At 51.6% G+C, this 12,086-nt stretch overlaps 1 protein-coding gene across 1 annotated transcript in view; it reads right to left on the reverse strand.

Moving 5' to 3' along the window:
* Nucleotides 1–1,501: 1,501 nt before the first annotated feature.
* The window catches only part of FDFT1 (farnesyl-diphosphate farnesyltransferase 1), a 15,616-nt gene continuing 5,031 nt past the window's right edge, over nt 1,502–12,086 (reverse strand). The window contains exons 2-8 of the mRNA XM_044450341.1: nt 11,925–12,022; nt 8,299–8,482; nt 6,717–6,845; nt 5,231–5,422; nt 3,568–3,744; nt 2,773–2,925; nt 1,502–2,098 (exon numbers count right to left, since the gene is read on the reverse strand). Of these exons, the coding sequence (XP_044306276.1) occupies nt 1,877–2,098; nt 2,773–2,925; nt 3,568–3,744; nt 5,231–5,422; nt 6,717–6,845; nt 8,299–8,482; nt 11,925–12,022 (1,155 nt within the window). The 3' untranslated portion in view covers nt 1,502–1,876. The remainder of the gene's footprint in view (nt 2,099–2,772; nt 2,926–3,567; nt 3,745–5,230; nt 5,423–6,716; nt 6,846–8,298; nt 8,483–11,924; nt 12,023–12,086) is intronic.

Below are 12,086 nucleotides of genomic sequence, written 5' to 3' on the forward strand. Positions count from 1 at the left end.
GACGCCCTGGAGAAGAGCCTGATGCTGGGAACAACAGATGGCAAAAGGAGGGGACGGCAGAGGATGAGGTGGCTGGATGGAGTCACTGGGGCAGTGGGTGTGAGCTTGGGTGGACTCCAGGGGATGGTGGAGGACAGGAAGGCCTGGAGGAGTGTTGTCCATGGGGTCGCGATATGTGGGGCACAACTTTGCGACTAAACAACAAGCTATTATAACAATATTAAAAGGACAAAAGGCCACCTTTGAAAGACTGGGTGGAGGTCTTAGGCTTTCCTTTTGAATGTTTGGTCTTTCTGTGCAATCTCCAAATGAACAAATGATTGGTGAAAGCTATTTACCCAAGAATAGGAGTAAAACACACGGGCACCCACAGCATTCTCACGGCACATCCAAAACCTTTGCTAGAAAACTGTCCCCCCCCCCCACCTACTATGGGGTGGTTTAAGGTCCATGTCCCATGGGGTGGCCCTGGCAATGCTGCTTTTCCTGACTGCTTGTGATAGCCAAACAAGATGGTATATGGATAAACTTTGTTTGGAACCCTCGTTAAAACTTTCCTGGTGTACACCTTTAAAAACACCTGGCGATTGTTAGAAGTTAAGGCTCAGGCAGTATAAATGGATTTTCTGCACCTTTCGTCCTCTCACTGGTACTCCAATACTGGAGGAATGAAAAGCTCACCCCTATACTGGTCTGGAGCCTGGGGATATGCAAAGAACCCGTTTTGGGGGTGGGCAACTGTCAGGTCTCCTAGGCTGGGCTCCCCCCACTCCAGCCTTTCTAGCAGCTGAGCTCCAGGCACACCCCCCAAGTCGAACCCCAGACAAATGCTGTGCAAGCAGCATGCCTCTTCCACGCATGTGGCTCACAGCCTTCGCTTGCGCTGCAGGGGGCTACCAATTGTGCGAGCGGACTTCTGCGAGCATGCACGGGCCGAGCACAAGATCTGAAAGAGGAGGGCTGGTTTCCCTCTTTACAACCCTAATGAAGGCTGAACAACGCTGTCACAATGTGAGTGGACGACAAGGAGATGGCGCTCTCAAATGGACATTTATGCAGGAACTGGGTCTGTCTTGACGCTTATGTACGCTGGGCATAATTTATGCAGTTATTCGAATACCAATAGATCAAGTTTCTGTTAAATTCAGGGCGGTGTCCTTGCTTCTCCTTTCCTTTGCTTTGGTGACTCTTGCAATAAAAAAATTGAAATTTAGATTGGCTACAGTGGCTCTCCAGCGGTCCTGGAAGTTTTTCCAGCCCCAGCTGGCGGGGGTGGGGGGGGTGGACTGTGGAAAGAGAGGTGCTGGGGGCAACAAGAGCATTGTGCTAAAAGTCTGTTGAAATGGTACATCCATTCTCCAGGTAAACCGCTGCTCCTCAATTGGCCTGACTCAAGATAAACTGTGGACTTTGCCTACTGAACAACCCCAACTACAAATCCATCTTGGATTGCTGGAGCTGAACTATTTTTTTTAAAAAAGACCATGTGTGGAAGCTTGGATCATAGATCACTTGTTTTTACTGTCAAAATACATGAGCAACAATGAGCCACCTTCAAACATCCTAGTTAAAAAACACTATACATTAAAAAAAACACCAGCAGATGAAACGCTCTGCAAAAAGAAATCATTAAGTAAGACTCAAACAACAGATTTGTCTGTAACAGTTCATCAAAAAGGGGAAAAAAGGCTCTCGCTATTCCAAACCTATTGTGTTAGTTGCTTTGAAGCTAGCCACTCCTAGGCCAAAGTTTCCAGCCCCAGCTGGCTTACGCTTTAATGCTTTTCTCCACATATCCCGCAATTCCAAAATGTTCTCCCTTCCAGGGCCACACCTCACCCACCCCAAACAACACGACGCTCCTGACGCGCCGATCTCAGTTCTCTCCGGTATGCACCAATTCCTCTGCCGCTTTCGAGGCGGTGCTCAGGTACTGCCAGCTCAGCGCGGCTAAAAGCATTACGCAGGACAGGTAGATGGGCGAGTAGTGCGTGCGGGAGGCCAGGGCGCCGCTGGGCAAGCTCAGGGACTGGACCGAGGCGACGATCTGCCGCGTCTTGCTGGAGGAAGGGTCTGTGCTGGGGATCTTCTGGTAGATCTGGAGAGAGGAAAGAGCCAATTCCAGTTAGAAGGCAAGGTGGGCAGGGATTGTGTCCGCCGCGAGCCGGCAGGCCACCCGCTCCCGGGCCCCGTGCCGGCACGAGCCAGACACGATGCAGCAGCGACACCCAGCACCGGCGAACATCCACTCCCCCATCAGGACTTCACCTTCCGCTCCGCCCCAGTGTGTGTCCCCAACACACACACATCTGTTCCAGAAGGTCCCCAAAGCTCTGGGGCAGAATTGGGAACACACACAGGGCTGAGGGGCTCTCGGACACCACCGGCGTTTGTTCTGCTGCTGGAATGACAACTGTTTGGTGCAGCTCAAAGTTATTTTAATTTTACCGTTTTTCGTTTCTATACCATGCAACATCCAAAGCTCTCCAGCTGCTCCACAAAAGGCGCAGATCACAATGCAAGACGGTAACAGCATTACCTAAAATCACTAACGCACAGCACTGAAAATTATTTAAAGCACCAGCAAGATGCTGGGCCTGATGCAAAGAGCTGACCTAAACGGCCCATTTAGACATCATCAAAGCTTCTTGCCAGTGAGCGGATGGCAGGAGGCAAGATCTGAGCTGTGTTAAAAACACCGGCCCCCAAGTACAGCAGGAAAACCAGGGATCAGGCCCACGCCTGCTTTCTCCGGCCCTCTGCCCAGCTCACCTCTTCCACATACTGGTACATGATGGCTTTGACGGCCTGTATGTTTTGGGCGTCCATCATCAGCGTGACGGTCTGGCCCTTCCGGATCTTCACCAAGCCCCTGAACACCTGGTGGTTGTTGTAGCAGGCAGCCAAGGTAGCGATGGCCATCACCTGAGGAGTCACAAAACAATGCCGATCAGCTCTGGGGCAGAAAGGAGCGAGCAGACCTATCAACCAGACACAGGTGGGGATGGATACACTCAGAGCCCAGAACTGAGTGCAAAGAGACTGTCTGGAATTTAGATCTCTCTCAAAACAAGAGGCGTGTCGTGCAACAGAGTTGGAACAAAACAGCATTCTGAATTGCAAAAAGGCACAATCTTATACCTGTTTAGACAGAACGTGGTGCATGTGGAGAGTTGCACATTTATTTTCTTTCTCCCCGGATTGTGCCTTTCAAAGCTTCTTTCTGCTGTCGTGAGGTTTCAACACCAGCTCGTTTGTGTTTTATCTCTCTCTCTCTCTCTCTCTCTCTCTCTCTCCCTCTCCCTCTCTCTCCCCCCCCCCCCCCCCCCCCCCCCCCCCCCCCCCTTGGCGCCACAGTGACCGGCCATGTGAAAGCACGGACTGGTCACGGCTAATGCGTCGCGGCTCGTGATGTCATTGCCTGGCGCAGCTACTCCTTTCCAAGCATGCGCATGGCCCCTCTGTGCGCCGTTACCCGGCTGCTGGGGTGACTTGGCTCACGTGCCACAGGTTCACCACCACTGCTCCAGGGGAATAGAAGGACCCTCAAGGTAGCGGGGCACCCACCTGGGGGATAGCACAGAAGTTGAACACGCTCTGGTTCTTCAAGCGGGATAAATACGTCAAGACATCGGGGACGTGATGCAAGGCATTGGTGATGAGCTCGTTCATGCACTGCACGGCCTTGTCGAGGTTCTCCGGGTTGGCCAGGTCGGACAGCTTCTTCACGTACTTGCTCCAAACCTGGAAACAGCAAACCGGGGCGGGGCGGGGGGGGGGGGGGAGGCAAGGTCAGAGGCGGTCTTGCAACTCCTCCCCATGATCTTCCCTCTGCACTGCAGTCTTTGGCCAGTCTATGTTCGCCTCCATGCCCGGCATGAAGGCACTGTGACGAAGTTGTTCAGCCATGCTGGCCTCATAATACCTTATTCTTGAAAATGTTGCTCTAGCACAGAGATCAGCAAAACTTGGCCCGTAGCCCCGCCAGAAAATCAGGATCAGGGGAGAACAGATGGGTGGTTTGCCACCAAAATTTAGCACAGAACAGCTATGCAGTATTGTGAGGAAATGCATTTGAAAGCAAGCTGAATTTGTCCTCAGCCAGCGTATGTAGCAGCTTGCAAGAACAAAAGAAAAAGTGGGATATAAGTGCAACGTAGCCTTAATAACAACACAGGCTCGCTCAGGATCGATTCAGTCTGCTTTCAAGTTGCTTTTTCAGGAGTTGCTGCAGCAAGAGTGAGCTTCCCAGGAGATGTTCTAAGAGAGATGCAGCTCCCAGACGGCCCAAGGTGGCCCAGCCCACCCCGACATCTTGTCTAATTTATCTTCATGTTCTGAAAGAGGCTTTGGCAAGAGAGTCAAGGCATACAGGACTGACCTGATATATTTTCATGAACCAGGAAAAATGAGTTTGACAACCGTCATGCTGTGATACCAGGATCTAACAGGTGCACAGAAGCATGAGGCTAGTAAAGCTCTAAAAAAAAGCCCCACTGGTGTTCAAGCACCCAAGGTCCTGCCTGTACCGTTTCAAGTTCTTCCACTGGAATACTGAGGACTAGAAACTTAACATGAAAATAAAATGTCACACTGAATGGAAGCCAACATCCCAGAAATCCTGCAGTTGTTCTCAGAGGGCGAGTCTGCAGTCGGGCCAAATCCTACAAGTTTCAAGACTTGGTCAAAGCTAATTTTGGGGAGACCTGCTTGTGAAAACAGATGTAAAACGGTTTCTATTCCATGTTTGTATTTTGGGGGACCACATTACTTGGGGGCTGGGCCCTTGCAGGAAGCCACCCTATCACAGGTGCAGAATCTCAGGCCAGGATCCCAATCCTTCCTATCAAGCTTCCTCGGATGGCCACAGCTTTCCCACTGGCCCATCCCCTAAACCCCAAGCACCAAACCAGCTCTTGAGCAGGGTTTCCCCCCTTCCAAAAGAATGAAATGCCTCCTAAAGCTTGGCTGTGGGCAATAAGCAGATTCAACTAAGATATCCAACCTCCTCTTGCCTCCGGCATCAGACAGAGCTTCCCTGAAGCAGAATTTAGCCCTTGTGCTGAAAGAGCTTAAATTCTCTTCTTTTTTTTTTAAGTGAAGGTGCCCAGACTGAACCAGGGAGCCCCTGAAAGCTAAACAGGGCCAGATTCTGAAAACTGGGCTGCCCCTGAGCAAAAGTCCCAGTCTGGCCCAAGGGCCATGCCCTCCCCCATCGCCCCTTCTTTACCTCCGTGGGCCAAAACTCCCGGCCCTCCAGCTGATCCTCGAGATAGTCCCGGATGATGTTGGTTTTCTGCAGGAAAAGCCCCATGGAGTTGGCGAGCTCCCTGTCTTGGCCCACGATGGGGTCTTCCAGCTTCGACGCGGAGAAGATCTGGGAGAGGCCGATCCCCACAAGGCCGGCGACGTAGTGGCAATACTGGAGGTACGAGAAACAAGGCGCAGGTTATTTTTTCTCTCCTCGCTGGACGCGCTGCAGGGGAAAAGAGCACGCCAAGGTAGTGCACAAGCAGAATGCGTGCGTATTCAGGGAAAACAGAATGGCTGGAAGCTGGAGCAGCTGTGCAAAAGCTCTCACAAGCCGAGTTCGCCGTTCCAGCCCACCCTGCATTGCCCGGAGTTCACCACCAATCCAGGACACCGCCCTTCGAATGAATGGGAGCGAAGAGGATCAGGGACTAGGGTCCAATGAAGGCAGAGGGAAAGTGCCAGCTATGTCCGGTTCAACTGGAAGTGGGGCATATGACCGCACTCTTCTAGCCCCAAAATACAGGAAGGTGGATTTAGACCGAACACCAGAAAATTTGTTCCTGGTAAACAAGAACATATTATGCCGGTCCTGCATCGGCTACACTGGCTACCAATTTAAGTCTAGGCCTGATTTAAGGGGCTAATGATGACACAGAAATTAATCCTGAATGGTTTAGGGCCTGGCTATCGAAGGCAACGTTTTCTTCCATATGAGCCTGCCCAGACCTCAGGATCATCTGTGGAGGTCCTTCCCTGACAGCCCTCCTTGAAAGAGGTGAGGAGGGCCTTCCCTGCTGAAGCGCCCCAATCATGGAACTCGTTCCCCGGAGAGATGCGCCTGGCACCAACGCTTCACTCGTTCTCGTACCAGGCCAAAACCTTTACCCAGTTTTTAATTGTTAAGTGGTATTTTAATTATTTTGCTTCAAGCACTGGCACGGAGTTTTTAATGGCTTCTTTGAATTTTTTAAATTTTGTAAACCATCATGAGATTTTTAATGAATGGCGGTATAGAAAAACATTAAATAAATAAATACTTCCCAAAAGGAAGTTTCAGACTATGAAGGGAACTGCCCGGGGTGGTGGGCTCTCCCATCACTGGCAGTTTTCAAGCAGGGCCTCCAAAGCCATCCATCAGATGTGATTCGGACTGGATTCCTGCACTGACCAGGTGGTGGACTGGAGGGATGAAATGCCCTGTTGTGACTCTTAGGATTCTATCTGATGCTGCTAATGACACCAGAACTCACCCAGAAGCACAAAATTGTCCCGCCACAAATTATTTCTCCCCTAAGCGCAACTCAGCCCTACTGACGGGCACTAAAAGAAGGAGGAGGTCCAGCCCACTGGAAGTCAAACATGTACAAGTTCCCAGGCCTCATGATCAAGGTTTTGGCACAATCACTGCACCGATGGCCTTGCGGCCGGCACGAGGGTTCGCTGGAGGATCCCAGCTTGCTCACCTTGTCCCATTCCTTCTCGGAATCCACCTTCTTCTCCAGGAATTCAGCCATCCCCAGTCCCATTTTGTGGCAAATGTCAGAAATCACATCCCGATAGACCTTTGCCAACTTCCGGAATTCCAAGGAGATCTGAGGTAGGCAGAGAAATAAGCTGGCTAAAACCAGGTTCAAAGGCAAAAGTTACTGTTTAGGACAGCAGCGTTAGACCTGGGCACATTCACCCCACACGCCCCTGGAATGCAGCCTCCAAAACACTTCTCCAAAATCTCCGAGCAAATGAATTCCACAGCTGAGGCAGGAACTGTGTGGAGAAATCGCTCCTTCAATCTGTCTCAAATCTCCCACCATTCACATTCCTGGGATGACTCCGCTGGGTGCTGGTATTATCAGAGGAGGAGAAAAATGGCCCTCCGACCACCAGTTTTTCCACACCAGGCATTCCTTGGTGCACTTCTACACTACCTCCCCTCGCTCGCCTGTTTTCCAAGCTCAACAGTCCCAGTTCCTGTAGCCTCTCCGCAAGGGGAGTTGTTCCAACCCCTTGAAGATCTGGGTTGCCCCTTTCCAACTCTAAAACCAGCCAGAGCTGAACCCAGGAGCCAGGTAAGGTCCACTCCAGACCTGCACGAGGGCAGGGCGAGATGGTTAAGTAGGAACGGCACTGAAAAGCACCAGTCCCCTGGCTGGCCGCCGGGTGAGCAAAAGGCCGGACTAGGCAGACTGTGATCCCACCCAGCAGAGCTCCTCCTCACATTCTCAAGACTTGGTTTGAGTAAATCATTAAGTCAGGATGGAATGCTTTGAACTTTGCCACCTTCCAGAGAGCTTCGGCTTTTGGGCAGTAAAAGGGAAAGGTTCCCTCACACATACATGCCAGTTGCGTCCGACTCTGGGGGCAGCGCTCAACTCCCTTTGTAAGCCAAAGAGCCAGTGTCGTCCAAAGACGCTTCCACGGTCATGTGGCCAGAATGACCAAACGCCAAGGCGCACGGAACACCGTGGTACTTATAAGTACCAAAGTGGTACTGATTTAGTATTTGCGTGCTTTCGAATTGCTAGGTAGGAAGGAGCTGGACTGAGCAGCGGGCACTCACGCCATCACACGGACTCAAACTGCCGACCTTCCGATCAAAAACCCAGCAGCAAAATGGCTTAACCCACTGTGCCACCCGTGTTCCATTGGGCAGCACAGAAACGAAATTAATAACAGCAGCTTTTATAGAGTGATGCAAAGAGACCAAGTCAGCAAGCCTAGGCACATGTGCTGTGCGGATTCGGATCTGGAGCGGTAACTTCTGGAACGAGGCAGTGTAAAAGATTAGGAGGTTTCCACAGTGCAGCGGCTTGACTATCCCTGAAGCAAAAATATATTCTCAAAAAAAGAGGGGGCGTTGCACAACGTGTGTTTCCCAGCCCCACGGAGGTGGGTAAGCCGGATCGTGCCTACTGGCTGTGCGGCCAGTGTAAGCATCAGCATCACATGCCCCAGTGTGCTTCCGCCCGAGGCCACAACTCAAAAGACGCACGGCTGGGCTGACGGCGGAAGCGAACAGACACGCGAGCCGTACGAGCCCCTGCTCACCGTCGGGAAATCCTCCAGCACTTGCTTGTGCTTCTCTTTGCTGTTCATGAATTTCCAGTCTGGCTGATACAGGTAGGCGTGGAAGTTGTGCAGCAGGGGAACCTTGGTTTCCAGGCCGATCGTCATGTCGTCCTCAACCGTGTCCAGTGCCCGGAGGACCAGGTAGAAGATGCACACTGCGTGCCTGGAGGGGAAGGCGAGAGCAGCGTTTGCGACTCGGAGGCCAGCGGGAAGAGCAGAGCAGAGCTGGCGGCTGGCCACGGAGGTGGCTGCGGATCCACCACTCTGCAGCAGCAGAATAAGCCCACGTCGGAGGAACGGGACGAGTTCCCGAGTCAGCCTCTGGCTGAAGTCTGACTTCTGGAGCTCAACTACAGTATATCACAGAAGTGAGCACACCCCCCACATTTTGTAAATATTTTATTACATCTTTTCATGTGACAGCCCTGAAGAAATGACACTTTGCTGCAATGTATTGTGTTGTAAGCCGCCCCGAGGCTTCGGCAAGGGGCGGCATAGAAATGTAATAATAATAATAATAATAATAATAATAATAATAATAATAAGTATACAGCTTGTATAACAGTGTAAATTTGCTGTCCCCTCAAAATAACTCTGCTTGGCACCATCTGAACCAAATAAGTTTATCTTGGTCTCATCAGACCACAGGACATGGTTCCACTAATCCATGTCCTTAGTCTGCTTGTCTTCAGCAAACTGTTTGCGGGCTTTCGTGTGCATCATCTTTAGAAGAGGCTTCCTTCTGGGACGACAGCCCTGCAGACCAGTTTGATGCAGTGTGCGGCGCATGGTCTGAGCACCGACAGGCTGACCCTCCACCCCTGCAACCTCTGCAGCAATGCTGGCAGCGCTCATGCGTCTATTTCCCAAAGCCAGCCTCTGGAGATGACGCTGAGCACGCGCACTCAACTTCTTTGGCCGACCATGGCAAGGCCTGTTCTGAGTGGAACCTGCCCTGTTAAACCGCTGTATGGTCTTGGCTCAGTTTCAGGGTCTTGGCAATCTTCTTATAGCCTAGGCCATCTTTATGTAGAGCAACAATTCTTTTTTCAGATCCTCAGAGAGTTCTTTGCCATGAGGTGCCATGTTGAACTTCCAGTGACCAGTATGAGAGAGTGAGAGCGATAACACCAAATTTAACACACCTGCTCCCCATTCACACCTGAGACCTTGTAACGCTAATGAGTCACATGACACCGGGGAGGGAAAATGGCTAATAATGCCCAATTTGGACAGTTTCACTTAGGGGTGTACTCACTTTTCTTGCCAGCGGTTTAGACATTAATGGCTGTGTGCTGTTATTTTGAGGGGACAGCAAATTTACACTGTTATGCAAGCTGTATACTCACTTCTTTACATTGTAGCAAAGTGTCATTTCTTCAGGGTTGTCACATGAAAAGATACAATAAAATATTTACAAAATGTGAGGGGTGTACTCACTTCTGTGATATACTGTAGCTCTCCTCAGCCTGTGACATTCCAGATGCTTTGGAAGTCAACTCCCATCAGCTCAGGGAGTTGATTTTCCAACGGGGGGGGGGGGTATGAAACCCTTACCACAGAACTGCATCCCACCCACTTTAATTTTTAATCTGATTAACATTCATGTTTTAAGCTTCACTTCAGCCTTCTCAAACTGATGGAGCACAACTCCCATATCCTCAGCCAGGGTGGGAAAGGCTGCTCTCTTTATTCTACTGAAAGCCTTCTGGAAAGCCATATAAGCAAGGTTTGTGTTTTAAAATTAGACAAATGCAATACAGACAAGGCTGGGTTGCCAACTGACCAAGCTGCTCTTGCACCTCTGCCAGAAACTTCAGCACAGACATGTCTGCAGGGTGCACTTATCCCTACTGAATTCTCCTGTGCAGCATGGACTCTGGAACAGCCTCACCAGCGGCACAATCCAGCCACAATTAAGCCACAACCAATGAAGAGAATACCTGTGCCAGGTTCGGACAACACAGCAACCCAGGTTTCAACATCAAAGCATGGCTGTACAACCTGGCAGTGTGGGTGCCCAAACGCTACTGCAACCTCCAACAGAAGAGAATCTGGGAGACCAGTGTGGCAGCTAGAAAACTGACTTTGCAAATGTTTTTATCTTAGCTGAACTTTATTGCAGTTTTGATGGGCTGCTTATCTGCGTTCCTGAATACCATTTAAACACTGCCTTGCAGTGCTATCCTAAGATTATTATGCTACCAGAAACATGGTCATTTAGGCTTGCTACTTTTATGTTTTGATTGCTGTTCACTGCCATGGATGAGGCCATGGTCCAGAAAAGCAGCATGGAATATCCTTTGGGTGCACAAAACAAAATTAAAGGCCCTGGAACATGTCTTGGGACAGGATTTGTAAATCTCCAGCCATGCCAAGGCACCCATCTGGGCATGAGACAATTTATTTCCATTCATTAAGGAAATCTGAAAAGAGAAAGACGTTGCTCATAGCTACAAGCTCATAATTACAGAATGTGAACTGTAGCCTAGTATATATAATAGACTAATGAAAATCCCATCATGATTCATTGTACCTCAAAGGGACATGAAGCAAGACAGATGGATCTCTTCCACTGGTGTCTTTATAATAAAATAGGAAGGAGAGGCAGTTTGCATGACCCAGAATGGGGAGGCTACAAGACAAGATTGACCCCTAGTGCAAAAATAAATGGAGGGGGGGAGTGTGTGGGCGCAGGCAGGGGTAGAGCTAAAAATGCCAAACAAATGCAGGTGCAAAGTTTAATCCTCCGAGGCACCCCACTTCAAGGAATCTCCGGCAGAAGGACTAAGCAAGACCTTGATCTGCTGGGAGAAAGCTGGTTCTAGTCAAAAGAATCAAGGAAGGGGCCATAAAGGGGTAGTTTTGGGCCATTCCACGGGGGCTCCCCCAACCTGGGAACGCAGGAACCGCAACTCCAATCATGTGGGTGCCAGTACAATAGAGAGAGCAGCACACAGATCCCTCGCGCCAGGCCGGGATGCCTTCATCCATCTTGGCTGGCAGCCATTCCGCAGCTGAAGCCAAGCCCCTCCAGGGGCCCCAGGTCAGGGAAAGCCACTCCTCGAGGCTTGCAGAGGCAGCTCAAGGCACGGCCCACGTGGTGCGGGGCGGCTGGCTCTTGTTCTGCGCCAGCCTAGTTGTTTTGGGGAGGAGCCGTGGCAAGGCCTGCCCATTGGCAAAGGGCTCTCTCTCGGCTGTCGCTCTCGGGTCCAAACCCGGCCGTAACCCATTAGAAAAGGGGCGGCAAGGACCCTGCTCCCCTCAAGAGCCTGAGAGCAGCTGCTGGCTGCCAGCAGCCTTGGCCAGGCACAAGCAGCCCATGGCGCCCTCTCTGCTCGATGCCGGCGGCCAGCTCGATCCCCGTCCCCTCCAATTAAAGCAAGAGCGGTCCTGCGCTTGGCAGCCGCAGGGGCGGATGTGGGCAGCACTAAGCCGCGAAGTAGCCTCCAGGGACCGGAGGAAAGCAGGGCCTCTTTCCCTCCTCAAGCGGGGCACGCCCCCTCCACCACCTTCGACTCTTCCCTCCCCAAACTTTTCGGGGCCACGCTCGGGAGAGCGGGCCGGCCGGCTTCCCCCCTCCAAGCCCCGCCGCGCCGACTCACCGCAGCTCGCCGTCCAGCGCCTGGATGACGGCGGCGAAGCTCCGGCTGGTCTGGTTCAGGTACTTGTAGCACAGGCGGAGGCTGTCGCTGAGCGAGTCCTGCAGAAGGAGCACGGGCGGAGGGGCGGCCTGAGTGCCCAGCACGCGCGGCAGCGGCGCGGAG

Source organism: Varanus komodoensis, unplaced genomic scaffold (genome assembly GCF_004798865.1).
Source record: "Varanus komodoensis strain SLA01 unplaced genomic scaffold, ASM479886v1 scaffold64, whole genome shotgun sequence".
NCBI lineage: Eukaryota > Metazoa > Chordata > Lepidosauria > Squamata > Varanidae > Varanus > Varanus komodoensis.